A 15,508-nucleotide genomic window follows, 5' to 3' on the forward strand; every position below is an offset into this window, starting at 1 on the left:
GTTATTTTTTTATTGAATAAAGTTGGTTAACAATCGGTTTTATCTATTTTATTTAGATTTGTTAGTTCATAAGTTATCAATGATCGATTTCACTAAGAACTCATCTCAACTGAACAAAAGATTAGAGTCTGGACGCAATATTCTACCAAAGTTTAAAAACATGGGCTCCAAAATGCTGTTTCCTTGAGTTTAATTTATAAATTCTTGAAAGAAGGTTTTTAAAATGTTAGGATATTTTAATTACAAAATTTCCTTCTAAATTTTAGAAAAAAAACTTATCGGATTCATTTTCATATTGTGTTTAAATTTATTACCGAATTTCATAAAACACCTATTCAATCATCTTAACTTTTTGTAATATTTTAAATAAGTTTGTCTAAGTTTTTTAATGCTTAGTTTTAATGTTATGAAAATATAATCTTCTTGGAAGCCTATAAATCTAAATTTTTGACAAGAAAAACAAACTTTCAACATTTTGTCCCGTCCAGGAGCCAATTATATTGAGCCAGTATTCCAGAAAACGGTGACCAAATATTCAGAGCTTAAAATTTTAGACAATAAAACTCGAGCTCAAAAATTAAAAATGTTTCACTGTTTTTCGTCACCTTCTTTGAATCGATTAGGTATTTTTGATTTATCTGTGAAAAGTTCGAAAAATGGCTCGAAGTAGCAGCTGTTAAGCTTAATTTTAACGCGCAAAGATAAGTTTCAATATTTTTCGATTATTTTTCCTGTTAAGGGGAATGTAGCATGTTTCATATTTTTAAAACCAGTACTAGACTCCTATGAACTTAAAACATGGTTGCAAAAATTTATTAGACAACTTTAAATTTGATTTAAAAATCGATTTAACCGCTGTTCAGGAATTGATGTTTTGGGGTGACATTGATCAGCCTCCATTTTGACGGTTTTAACGAGTTTTCTTGATCATAAAGGATACAAAACCCCTTCATAATTGTTAATAAATTCTAATTTATTAATTTTACGTTTTCTTCTAAAAACATTTATAATCGAACAAAAAACAATGAAACAATGCATACATCTAGGGGCAAAAACTATAATAATTGCTAAATAGTTTTAACTTCAAAATACAAATGATATTTCACCTTTACACATTCCCATAGGCCCTTCCACTATTTCCATTTTCATTTTTCCTTCAAAGTTAATCATTTGATAGGATTCCTATCCATTTGTCCAATATGAGCTTACTCTTGGAAAATGTCTTAATTTTTTAAATATAAAAAAATTATCATTTAATGACTATAAAAAAAAGCACTATAATTTTACATATACAAAGAATAAAAGTTGTTCTTTCATATTCAACCACCCGTTTGGTTCCAAATATTTTTGGGTATCATCAGGAAAGCTGTTTGTTTGCGAGCCTTGGAAAAAATAGATATTTTAAGGTTTTGAAATTTCATTTTAACTAACAGAAAATAATTTTAAATACAAACCAAATTTTGTTTATTCGATATCTAATAACCAGGCATTCAAACTTAGAAATCAGTTTTCAAAAATTCAAACTACACACAGCAAAAAATTTCAAAAAGTATACGGAATCTAAAACACGAGTAGTCTAATTTTTTACAAGTGTAAATCGAAGACGATGTAATTTTCAACTCCTTTTGATGTAATTTTAGTCTTTTTTCAAAAAGTGAATAGAAAAACATTGTTTTGCTATACGTTTACATTCCGTGATGAAAAAATCAAGCGGTCAATGAATTTTATATCACAAACAGTGTAAAATTGTATGTTTGATTTAAAATTAAATGAAAATGTGCAACTTGTGTGGCGCGCGTCGGATACAAAGTAAACAAATAAGAAAATTATTCGAAAACGAGTCGTAGGCGTAGCTCTAGCATTTCCATAATCCTGGTTTCCAAAAGCTGGTAGGTTCAAAATAATGTCATATTGAAAAAAAGAATGCTGTTGGAATTAATCAATTTTCTCTCCATTGCAGCAAGATCAGATTTTTCGCAGTGGCAGTGTTTTTTCGGAGAAATTTCCGTCAGGCGGAGGTGACGCGGACCGAAAAATAATGGTGTTCTGGGACGAATCGAGGATCCTGGTGACGGCCATCTGTTCAACATCACCGTGCTGGGAATCATCGGATGAAACAAAAATACCAGGCTGACGCTGTGCGTGATGGTGAATATCTTTTAGGTTTTTTTTTTTGAAATATATGCGAAATTAAAATTTTAAAAGCAGCGTATTCATTCATAGACAACAGCAAAACATGAATATTTAGCAACGATTTCTAATATTTACGAGAATAAATCTTAAAATATACATCCCCGTCTATTTTTACACGACAGCTTTCGTCGTCCGATTTCGTGCATTGTTTTCGATCTAAATTTACACGCCTCAAAAAATACATCGTGATAGAATTTTACATCAAAATCGATGTTCCGATTTCGTGCATCGTTTTCGGTCTAAAATTGCACGAATTTTTCTTGCTGTGTAGACTAAGTTATTGATGATAATGAGGAAAACTTTATTGATGGTCAAAGTTACCCCGTTTTATGATAACTAAATAACCTCTCTCATATATGGTCTCTATTGCTTAATAAGTTCAATTTATGCCAAAAAACTTGAATGAAAGCCCCCCTTTCTCTTTCTCCGATCTACAACTACTGAAAAGAGGTAGGGATCCCATTTTTTCGTAATTAAAAACCCTATCATATTTTTTTTCCACACTGCAAGGCAGAAGGGTTCGTAACATTCATAGACACATATTTCGTATTTGAGTACCTTGCCATGTCAAATTTCATTACATTTGCCTTATTACTTCTCCAGATATACCAACGAAATTTGATTTGAGCCCCCTCCCTACATCCTGTTTATTCCCTGGAAGAAGAGTGGTATTTCAAATAATCATATAACCATTTCTCGTACCCAAATGATTTGACATGGGAAATCATCATGGTTTCATTTGTTAGATAAGTTTCTGGTGTATGCAAAATAATTGTATGGGAGCCTCCGTCTTCCTTAACTTTATCCCCAATCGAAGGAGAAAGGAGTTTCAATCAGGCATATAACCTTTTCTCGTATTCAAATGCCCTCTTATGCAAAATTTGGTTCGATTTCCTCGATAAGCTCAAAATTTATGCGAAAAATTGTTCCTCCCCCTCTCCTTTCTATCATCCCATTGGAAGGAGACAGTAGTACCTAATATTCATAGAAACATTCCACGAACTCAAATACCCTTCCAAGCTAAATTTGGTTCCATTTAACCAATTAAATGGGAGGGTTCTCAAAATATCATCGTAGCATTTCTCGTTTTCAAATATCTTCCCATATGAAATTTGGTTCCATTTGATTGACAAGTTTTCCAGTTATGCCGAAAATTGTAAAGGAGCCCCCTCCTCTCTTTCTATTTCTCCACTGAAAGGAGAGGAGAACACCAAATGTTCATAGAACCGTTTCTCGTAACCAAATACCTTTTCAAGCCAAATTTTGTTCCACTTGCTCGAATCGTGTTCAAGTTATGAAATAAAAAGGTATGGAAGCTCCCCTCCTCCCTTCCTTTAGGGGTCTGAGTCCCTTTTTTCGTATTTTGATTGATTGTGAATCGTATAAGTAAAACTCATCATTTTTAAGATTATGTGACATTATCATACATGAGCAAGAAATTGGTTTTACACATCAATTTGCTTATTTGTAGTACATTTTTAGTATTGTTGTTATTTATAGCTAAATTTGAATTTCGAAAACCCAAACCCAACATGGTTAAAAAAACGAGCGTGTATGCATGTATAAGACCGAAACAATTATCAATTCCTTCTTTTGTCACATCCACCCCCCTTCCCCCCTCCCTTTCGTAATTTCAAAAAAAAATCTGAAGGGGGGAATAAAAAATGATTAAAGTGTTTTATGGAAATTTTGAAAAAAAAAATCATATATCTTAAAAATTTCTTAAACGAAAAACAAAACTGTGGAAAAGGGAAGGATTGAATTTTTTTTTAGAAAATTTCTTGATGTATAGGTTTTGTGTAATGATGTAGTATGCAATTTTGTTGCAAGCAAGCTTTCATGGAATTTATTCCAATTTATGAGTTTTTTGAATTATTTGTTATTATCCACACTAACCCCCACTCCCCCTCCCACCCCTCGTTGTCCTCCAACTCCGAGTGACAAAATAAGGAATTAAAATTTGTTCCGGCCTAATATCTACTTCTGAGGCCGGGGAAGGTTCCTATTATGGTTTGAGACCCCTCACCCTTTCAGGAAGGGGGAGAGAGTCTCCAAAGCAAAAACAAAATGTTTGAATAACTTGAGAACCATTCAAGCAAATAGTACCAAACTTGGTATGGGAGGGGATTTGGCTACAAGAAGTATTTATATGAATGTTTGGTACCCCTCGTTTTTCCAGAAAGGAAATATAAAGGAGGGAAGGGGGGCTTTCATACAATTTTTCATATAACTCGAGAATTAGTCAAGCAAATGGAACCAGATTTGGCATGTAAGAATAATTCAATACGAAAAATGTTTCCATGATTATTTAAGATCACTTTCTTCTTCCGGTGGAGAGATTGGAAGGAGGAGGGGGCTTTCATACAATTTTTATTGCAAAATTCGATAACTATTAGAGCAAATGAATCCAAATTGGCTTGGAAGGATATTTGGATATGGAAAAAGGTTTTATGATTGTTTGAAACTCCTCCCGACTTGCATTGGGAGATAAGAAGAGGGGTGGGAGTTCATAAGAATTTTCGCAATACTCGATAACTAAATAAGCGAGGGGAATCAAATTTGGTATGCCAGAGAATTTGGGCGAACAAAACAATCCCAAGATGGATTGAAGCTCTTTCCACCTTTCATTAAAGAAACATAAAAGAGGAGGGCAGCCATACAACTTTTTGCATGACTGAATGGAATGGAACTAAATTTGGCTTGAGACGATATTTGGATACGGAAAAAAGACTCTATGGTTGTTTGAGACCCCTCGACCTATGTAAACAAATAGGAAGAGAAGAGGGGGGCACCATAATATTTTTTTAAGATGTCGGGATATAGTCAGTCGAAAGGCAACGAATTTAATATGGGGTTGCCTTTTGATACGAGTAATGTTTCTATAATTATTTGGGACCCTTTCCTTCTTTCATTGAGTGAGATAGGAAGAGGAGACAGGAGCTTCATACATTTTTGTTGCGTATCTATAGATTAAGTCATACAAAAGGAACCAACTTTAGTAGGGGGGGAGGGGTGTTTGGTATGGAAGAATGTTTCTATGCTTATTCGGGAACCCTTCAGTAGGGGGGGGATGAAGAGGGAAGAGGAGGGCTCTCTTACATTTTTTGCCTAACTCAATTAAATTTAAGGAAATGGGGTAAAACTCGTCATAGGTAAGTATATGAAAATAAGAATCTAGAACTTTCCCTTTCTTTTCAGTGGGGAGTTTGAAAAGGGAGAAGGATGCACCATAATTTTATTAAAAACTCGAGAGATTTTGAAAACAGAAAAGAATTTTCAAGAAAACAAGAATTAATCTCTTTTGTTAAATTTCCATCAATTTCAGAAAGTGTAGCAAAGCACACCGAGTCAACTAGTTCCATATATTGACTGCAGTGGGTGAGAGAAGTTTGATACGCAATGGCTTCCAGAAGTCTAAACTACTGCTCGAAAATTGTTGTCGACTCTCTAATGAAGTATATTCCTCAAAATCGGCCTCCACAAGCATGGCTACAAAAGTCCGGTCCTCTTGGTGTCTCGGGCCAGATAATTGCTGCATGCTCTGCGATAAAATGGGGAAATGCCCCAAGGGACCATTCAAATATTACATAACGCATTAAGGGGTGAGAGAGGGGGTATAGATGTATGTTACGGTTTGTGAATTTTTAATCGAAAATCAGATAAAAATATGTTACGTAGAGGGGTGGGTTGGTCGAAAATTACCGAAAATTGCGTTATGTAATATTTGAACGGCCCCCAAGTGAAAATTTACTTCGAGTTATTGTAAACACATCTTCTTGTTTACCCTAAGTTCGAATTTCTTCTTCATCATCATCATCTTCTTCTTCTCTTTTTGTGGCAAGCTGAAGTTAAGAAAATGTCATTTTTGGTATGTTTTTTTCGAGACCTTTTTGACTTGTTCAAGCAAACGTGATTTATGGTTTTGATTGTATTGTGCTTTAACGTTAACTTGAAAACCGATATAACGACGAAGGGTTTTAATTTTTTTTTTATTTAAATGGTGTTTTATATGTCCTGTAGCTATCCTCAAGATCACTTTAATAATGATCTTCTCAAAACACACTTCACGGCATTTGAAGCCGGCCCATATTTATAAAAAACCTGAATGTTTTTTTTAGCTTTCAGAATTAAAAAACTTTCTTGTGTGCAGCAAAAATTTTGATAAATCTATATATATATAAAAGCAATTTCTGTATGTATGTATGTTTGTTTGTTTGTTTGTTTGTTTGTTTGTTTGTTTGTTTGTTTGTTCGTTTGTTTCTTTGTACTCTATAGACTCAGCCGTATTCAGAGCTAGAGGTCTGAAATTTGGCATGGATTAGGACCAGGAATGATTAAATTTTTTTTAAAGATTTTCGGTTGACCCCTCTTGAAGGAGGTCGTCCATGGAAGACAAACATTGTTTTCGCGATATTGACGTTACTTTTCGTCGGATCGTGTTGAAAATTTCCACATGAGTGTTTTGAAAGACGAGCAATCGATTTCAGTGGTCAAATTTTGTGTAAGGAGTCGGCCAAAGTGGTCGTCCATATTGACTGTTCGCTGTTTTTGCGATATTGACGTTATTTTACATCGTATTCAGATAAAAATTGGTACAAGATAGTTTTGACGATGTTTTTACACAAATAAACAAATAAACAAATAAACAAATCGATTTGAGGTATCAAATTCAGTGTTAGAGGTTGGAAAAAGGGGTCGTCCATATTAAATTTTTAGTATCTTAGGGATATTGACGATTGTATCCATCGAATTGGGGTGAAAATTTGCACATAGGAGTTATTAGGGACAAACAACAGATTTCACTTATCCAAACTGGGGCTTGTGATATAGCTCAGTTGGCAAGTCTGTTGTCTCCTGAGCCGATGTCCGCGTATTCGAGCCCAAGAGTAAACATCGAACACAGTTGTACCGGATAAGTTTTTCAATAACGTTGAATAAAGTCGCGACGTTGATAAAGTCGCGAATGCCATAAAGATGGTAAAACGACTATAATCGAAACAAAAAAAAAACAAACTTATCCAAACTCATATCAATTATTATACATCGGATTCAGAAGAAAATTGGTAGGGGGAAACTGTACAAGACGCACCAGCGGGGTAAGATGCCCCATGTCATTTTTTCTCAAATATACACGAACCTACGGCTTCGAATGATGTTTTTCTTTATTTTTATTGTAGCAAACAATCTTTTTCATCATTCAATAGATGAAAAGTTCACAAAATCTACTTTATTTCTTAGAAACAGAGGAATTAATGGAATCAGCGTAAAACTTGTAATTTTTCATATGTGACATATAAGGTTTTATGGTAAAACAGCCTGCGCTATCTGATCAAACTACAGCTTATCGTTTCACCACTCATGTGTACTTTGGGAAGACTATGAATATTTTGTTGTATTTTATTAACTTTCTAAAAAATTTTATCCAAAATCAATCATATGATAATTGGAGCAGAATGCCCATAAGACCACGTGTTTTACGCTCAAATTTTGAATGCTGTTAACTTTTGAGAAAACTCGAATATCAAAACAAAATGCCATTCTTTTTATTTACTGACTCCCAAATTACGATAATAATGCATAGTTATAACATACTTTGTCCTTGTTCGAGTTTAAACGGTGCACCAATATTCGACTCGAAAATATTATCGGCCGCCATGTTTGCCGCGATATCACTATATCAGTCAAAAAAATTATAATTCTTTGCCTATTTGAAGGCGTTTTATCGATAAGGATATAAAAAAGTGTATTTTGAAAAGCGGAATTTTCGGTGAGTTTAGCAATATTAAATGTTTTTTAGCCAAAGAATTGTAGTTTACAAAAATACGATGAACATGTAATTAAACATTTGGTGTTTCAATAATTACATTCCGTATAATCATTGTTCTATTTTACCACCCTTCCTGTTTGGTGTGTTCTGTCCACTAGTTTTGGCATTCTACCCCGCGGTTTGTTATCTGGCGGTTTTAGTTTTTTACAAAAAATATAGACAAAACCGTGTTTTTATCATATTTTTTCTTTTCGATAATACGTAAATTTCATCCTTGAATTGTCGTCAATTTTCAATTTGTTTCTTAAATGATTGGTATCGCTGTAAATAGCAATTTTGCTTAGCTGGTGCGTCTTGTAAGTTTTACCCTACACAAGAGTTTTAAGAGACGAGCAATGGATGTCAGGTATTAGATTCAGTATAGTCCATATCAACCTTTCAATATTTTTGCAATATCGTCGTTATTATGCATCGGATTGGGATGACAATTTGCACACGGTTGTTTTCAGAGACTGGCAACCGATTTTAGATGTCAAATGTTTTGCCAGGGGTCGACAAAAGGGGTCGTTCATATTAATTAATTTTTCACTGTTTTCAGCAATAATGACGTTATTATACAATGTATTGCTTTGAAAATTTTCACACGGGACTTTTGAGGGAAGGGTAATCGATTTCAGATTGTAAAAGAGGCCACCAAAAGCGGCTTTTGGCAATAATTGCGTTGTTATACAGCGATTGAGTCGAAATTTATACACGGGGATTTTTGGCACGGTCAACCGAATCCTGATTTCAAATTTAGTAGCAGACGACAGACAAAGTGATCGTCCAATATTTTTACAATTATTACTTAACAATGAATTCAGAAGTGCGTCTGGAAAATGCTTGACAATTGACTCTCATACAAACTGTTCATTACATATTCCAAGTTGAAAGCGAAACGGAGTTCGTTTGGGATCAGCTAGCGTTTTAATAAAAGTACATTCGAAATTTGGACTTAGCCTACATACAGGCGATCTTATAAAATAAAAAGATTCCCTGGAATCAGTATGCAACACGTCTAGGGGTAGGATGGGTATTACATATTGTTTTGCTGAGTAATTTTAAAGATGAGAGGGGGAGGGGGAGGGGGAGGGGGGTGGAATTGGTATTATTGAATTTAACGGTTCTAACGAGAACTTGAAATGTGTTCGGAATTTCGGAAAGCATCCTAAAATGAGTAACAATTATTTTTTGCAAACTTATCCTTGTCAAACTTTTTGGTTCAAATGACCATACTTTACGCATGATGTGGAGATGGAGGAAGGGGGAGAGAGTGTATAGTAAGATTTAACATCTACTGGTTTCACAAGTTAAGAAAAATTAAAGACTTCTAAATCCAAAACTTCAGTACCTTTCCGCGGTCAATCGCGTCCCGCTAAGAACGGTTCTCGGAAACTGGGTTGGCAGGATGAAAAACGGGAACCAGCCAGCCAGCCAAAAGAAACAGCCATGCAGAGCCAGGACCCACTCACTCGCTGCAAGGAGCTGCAAGATGGGCAAAAGCAAAAAAAAAACCCTTAGCCAGGAGATATGTGTATAAGTATATACACATATAAAAGTTATATTTTTTTGCCCATTGCATTTTCCTTTCTTATGCGCTGTTTTTCCGATTCCACGTCTGTTTTTTTTTCTTTTGCTTTGCTTTCTTTTTATTTTCGTTGGCGGCCCCGTATCGGGAAGCAGCGAATTGTGTTTGTTGGTGGGTTAAAGCGCGCGACTCAAGAAATGCTGTGGGGAGATGGGGGGGTCCAAGGATTGAATGCATAGTGTATTTGTGGGTGGATGTGTTGATGTTCCTCTTTTTTATTATATCCGGAAAGGAGAGGAAATGAAGGGGAGGAAACGGCGGCAAGGTTTGGTTTGTGATCAGGAAAAAGGAAGCAGCTTTAGAAGGAAGATGGCAAAATACAACAGGAAAAAAAGGAACCTCCGTCGATGGCGGCGACGGCGAAAACCCAGAAGCAAGCAAGCGAGTTGTATGTACGGTTCGTGGCCCTCGTGTGTATGTGTGTATGTGTACGTGCTACCATGTGTGTGTATGTTTGTGTATGTGTGCACATTACGGGAGACCCGTTCAAGACGTTTGCTTCCAGTTTCGAAGGCTCCATTCGGCGTCGTCTCGTCAACCGGGAGCGAAGAAGTTCCAAAGTCCGGGTTGAGCGTGTCGCTAAAAAGTTTTCCTTGGAAGCCCTCGTTCTGGATCTGGCCCAGGTTCCAGGGAATCGGCTCCACGGCGGAATGTCCGAATCAGTGTCCTAACCAATAGCGGCCTTGTCCTGTGTCCCCCTTTGGAGGCGACGAATGGATAAGTTATTCCTTAAAGTTCCTATCGAAGTGCAACACGATGCTGTATAGATGTGTATAGTGAATTGAAGCTGTGAGATGCTTCCCGTAACGAAAGTTCCTTAAGCTAGCAAAGAATAAGAAAATGTAGGCCAAAGTGTGCTTGTTGTATAGAAAATAAGTTGTCAAGTCAACACCGAAAGTTCCTCTAAGCTCATCGGAGAAAAAGTCTCCAACAAAATAGCAGCAACAGCAAGTGAAAGTTTTGTGCCACTCAAATCTGTCTGGTAAAAGTTTTTTTCTGTTTCTGAAACGAAAAGAAAGTCAAAATTTATTCAAAAGTTTGTGATAGTGAAAAGAAAAGCTGGTTGCCCCTGAAAGGCGGCTATTAGCTCTGGCACCGAGCAAAGCCATATACCTGTGAATGGCGTCGCGCATCCGGCGTTCGTCGAGCAGAAGAAAGTGAAATCCTAATTACCCAACTCTTTGGGATGCATGAATGAGCAAGTGTTCACGGGGCAGTGTGCAGCTGAAGAGGGAAAGGGTGAACCAGTTGATTCAAACAGTGCCAACTAGTGAAAGTTGACTAGGGAAAACTTTTCCCCGGAAACAAATAGGGAACCGGAAACCACTCCCTGAACGGATTATAATTGGATAACACAGATTTTTGGAATAACCAAGTCGTCTCAATGTCCAACCTTAGGATTAAGGATGATCTCTACTCCAAACCAACGGTTCCGAATCTCGACGATCCTCAGAAGCCCCCATTTTCCTTGTTCCCAGCTCAATTTTACAAAAATCTCTTCGCAGCCTCCGCTTCGCTTCTACAACAAAAACCACCATCTGCAACAACTATTCAAACTCCATCCCCCCATCCGCCCTCCCAACATCATCACCACCTCCAACATCATCCCTCCCCGGAAGATGAGAAAGCGGAAGATCTTTCAACTCCCGGTCCATCACCCTATCCACACTTCCCCCGGAATCTCCTCTTCTCGCCTGCTTCACCACCAACTTCGACCACCCACGAAGATGAAGATCAACCATCGGCGGGGGCCGGCAGCAACAAACATCACCCACCACCCAGTACCCCACCCCCACACAGACCCAGCTCCTCCACATCCTCCTCCCTGTTATTGGCGACCGGGGAGGATGTGAAAAATGTTGTTTCCAGCAGCTCCAATGAGCAGCAGCATCAACAATCCCACCAGCACCATCATCAACAACAGCAGCAGCAGCATCTTCAATCCCTGCAGTTGCAACAGCAACAATCCCAACATCACCAAGGCCAGGGAAGGCAGCAAAGTGAGGTTAGCAGAGCTCATAGGGAGAGGAAGTTATCTCCTATCTATCTTTCTATCCATCTATTCTAGAAAAAAGGAATCGAGACGCTAGTTGGCTATCACGTGTTCGGCGTTTCTTTATTTTTTTTTCGTTGCTCCAGAGATTGGACGCTGGCTATAGTTAGAGCCATCCTGCTTTCCGGAAACGAGTTGGACAGTTGAAAGCAAATTGATAAATATTGTTAAAAAAATAATATTGAAAGATAAATAAAAAATTTTCAAGAGGGTTTTTTTTTATGCAAGCCTTTTATGTATAAGACGAATATTGATAGTAGTAATAAGGTTAGTTTTTATTTTATTTTATTTAAATTTAAGTTCAGCTCTCCGAGTCACTCCAAGAATATGGAGCTGACAAATTTGTTTAGAAATATGCCTAATGAAGCACTTCTTTGGCACAAATCGTTCCAATAAATAGGCGAAAACAGTGGTGGAGTGATAAAAAGACAAATATTTAAGTTTATTTTTTGACGAAGGAGAACAATCTGCTACATTCGCAGTAACTTCGATTTTGAGTAATTTTGAGTAATTTTGAAGCTCAAGCTTCAGGAAAAACAAAAAATAGTCAAAAACAGCCTTGATTTGGAAAAAGGATCGTTCGAAGTCAACATTATAGATGGCGCACGTGGCGCCTTAAAGTTAAAGTCGATTTACTTCTTCATTGGAGGTTCTATCTCAAAAACCACTCGACAGTACGTCACAAAAATTTGGAGGCTTGGTCATTCGGCCGAAAGTCATGAGGCTAAAAGCCATTCGGCCAATGGACGTTAGGCCGAATAGGTTATCAGGCCGAATAGGCCATTAGGCCAAATGAGTTATTCAGCCGAAGGCTGTTAGGCCGACAGTATGTCGAGCCGAATTATCGAATTATCACTAGGCCGAATGATCATTTGGCCGATTGGTCGTCAGGCTGAATGATCGTCAGGCAAAATGGTCGTAAGGCCAAATAGACAATAAGCCGAAAGAACGTTAAGCCGAATGTATGCCAGGCCGATAAGACATATTAACGCTCGTTTGCATGTTGAGGCGAATGAGTGTTAGGCCGTTTGGTCGTTAAGCCGAATGTTCATAAGGCTGAATGATCGTAATGAATGGCTGCTAGGTCAAATAAATTTTGTTTAAACTTGTCTGCATGTTACACCGAAAGAATTTCTCACATGAACACTACGTGAAAATGTACATAGATATTTGCCACCATGAAAATCACGTGAAACCTACGTGAATTTCAGGTAGCAAACAGAGCTCGCGCAGCAAGCAGAATTCACGTAATTTTCATATGAGTTGTATGTGGGATCAACGTAGATCGAATGTAGGTAGGTATGATATTATTGATTTTATTGTTATATTAACGTAGGGAGGTTTTTCGGATGTTTTCAATGAAAATTTCGGCAAAATAATGTAACACTTGCACTTGCATAACATATGCACTTTTAATTTCCACTTTTAAATTGACACTTGAACACTAATTCGGTGTTATTTTTTGTGTGTTTTTTCTTTTCTTTATCGGTTGCTTGGCCGTCTCAGCTGCCTCAATTTCAAAGTCTGTTGAAAAAAAAAAGATGTAAATAGCAACCAAACAAAAAATTCTATTACTTACGAAATGAATATCAGCTTCTCCATCACTCAGGTTTCTTTTCGATCCGCGCCATATTGAGAACAGGTATTCCTTCATACAGATTTTACGCGAATGAGCCATACAGGTTTACGTGAACATCACATAAAATGCACCAAATCCCTCTGTACTTGGCGGATCACTGGATTCTCACGTAAATCGAATGTGTCTTTGTTTTGACAGCACTCAACTATATGAATTTCATGTAAGGATCAAGTGATTTTTTATTAACTGCTAAGTGCTTCACGTAAACCAGGCAAAAAATCACGTAACAAGTGACTACGTGGAAATCCAGGTAAATTTAAAGTTCCTTTTTCGGCTGAGCCATCAGGCCGAATGGACGATAGGCCGAATGTTCGTATGGCCGAATGATCGTATGGCCGAATTTTCGTATGGCGGAATGTTCGTAAGGCCGAATGGTCATCAATCCGAATGATCGCAAAACCGCAATTTTTTTTTTCGAATACACTCCTCACGTCAAACAACCAGTAGGTAAATCTATTTTAATCTCAACCATATAAAATATCGTGAGATTCTGACTCGAACACAAATGAATCATTCCTTCCATTTTTTTTCTTCATTATTGCTTATGTCAGAATTTTTTTGACTGATTTGTGAATGGAAAAGATTTTGTTCCCATAAACTGTCCATAATTCTATTGAAATCGTATTTTGTTCCAACCATCATCACCAATGAATACTTTGATACTCTTACCCAGGAAATTTGTATGATTTCGGCTAATAGAATTCTTTCATGTATTTTTTTTACCCCTAAATGTATGCAGCATCCTTATGCTTTTTCTTTAAAAACATTTTTGAAAAATGTAAAATTTAATTCGAACAAAACCAATAATTACGGCAATTGATACTTTAAGCGTTATGACATCACAAATTTTTCAAAAACTTTAAATGTTCCAACGTTTTTGATTCATTTTTCATTAAAGCAAAGTTTGTTGCAACTTACCCCTATTTCTAAGTGGGGTGAAAGTCGCATGTTTTTGTAAATTTAAAAATAACTAGTGAAACCAATAATTTTTCTGACTACGTCAATTTGATGTCCTTCAAACTTTGGATGTATATGTAGTATGATTATCTGTGCATATTGAGTTTTTAGAAGCATGACTTTTTTATCGGGATTATCGGTGAAAAGTGATGCCCTTTTTAAGTAAGAACATCTTAAGGTAGGCTTGCCAGATAATTTTAGAAAAAAGCGGGACATTTCACGTCAAAAAAGCGGGACACAGGCGAAAAAAGCGGGACATTTAAGAAACTCTTAACAAAAGCTTAGAGTAAGGTGGGGTAAAAGTACGAGTCGGGTAAAAGTACGTTTTGAGATTATCACAAACTGAGGAAAGCAAAATTTAAAACTCTGGCGTGATTGATAATGATTTCGAAAGCTTTCATCCAGACCTAATTTTTTTTTCGCAGAAGTTGAAAATACTCCGAAAAATTATGTAAAGTAGCATTTTTGCATAACTGATGTAATATTTAAAATATCGGCAAACATGTTTGAGCAATCAAAATTCTAGCTTTCAATGAAAGTGTAAATGTGTCTGTTTAGTTGTTTTCAATCACTATCAAATGCTGAAGAAAGAATTTTAATTATATGTCTCTGCTTTACACAATAAACTGTAAATCACAGGAAATCTTGAAGGGGCAAAAGTACGAACTGCAAATGGGGCAAAAGTACGAATAATATACAGGGTCAACTAAAGTAAATCTGAACGCAAATTTTCTGACTTTTTTCAAATGCACTGGAAACATAAGCGCGTATTTTTGTTTCTACAATCGCTCTAAAAATTGCTCAAATACGATAAGAACTGGATTCTGTAAACCTGTCAAATATGTAGGTGCAGGTTTCCGAATTCGTGCAGGTTATTTCCCCATTCATAGGATTTGTATCAAAAGCGAACACAAAAGCTGCTGCTGTAAGCGAAGATTAATATAAATTAATTTTCCTCTTGACTTCATGAAAAAATGTGGAATTTATGTGGTCGTACTTTTACCCCTCATCATTCGAACTTTTGCCCCAAAGGTGGGGTAAGAGTACGTTTCGATAGCAGTTAGACATTTTCACTACTGCTATCAAATGAGTCAATTGGTTATCTTCGTAATTTTTTAGAAAAGTGATAACAGTCTAAGGAATCAAATACTGTTCTTGGTTTTTAGGAAAAACAACAGCAATTTTTTCTGAAAATAGGATGGCACTACGGTCGTACTTTTACCCCACCATACTCTAATTGTATTGCCAAATTTGTACGTATAACATCAGCTA

At 36.5% G+C, this 15,508-nt stretch overlaps 1 protein-coding gene across 1 annotated transcript in view; it reads left to right on the top strand.

Moving 5' to 3' along the window:
- The first annotated feature begins 9,971 nt into the window (after positions 1–9,971).
- The window catches only part of LOC129750792 (zinc finger protein rotund-like), a 152,168-nt gene continuing 146,631 nt past the window's right edge, over positions 9,972–15,508 (top strand). The window contains exon 1 of the mRNA XM_055745866.1: positions 9,972–11,592. Within this exon, the coding sequence (XP_055601841.1) occupies positions 10,972–11,592 (621 nt within the window). The 5' untranslated portion in view covers positions 9,972–10,971. The remainder of the gene's footprint in view (positions 11,593–15,508) is intronic.

The sequence above is a fragment of the Uranotaenia lowii genome, chromosome 3, assembly GCF_029784155.1.
Source record: "Uranotaenia lowii strain MFRU-FL chromosome 3, ASM2978415v1, whole genome shotgun sequence".
NCBI lineage: Eukaryota > Metazoa > Arthropoda > Insecta > Diptera > Culicidae > Uranotaenia > Uranotaenia lowii.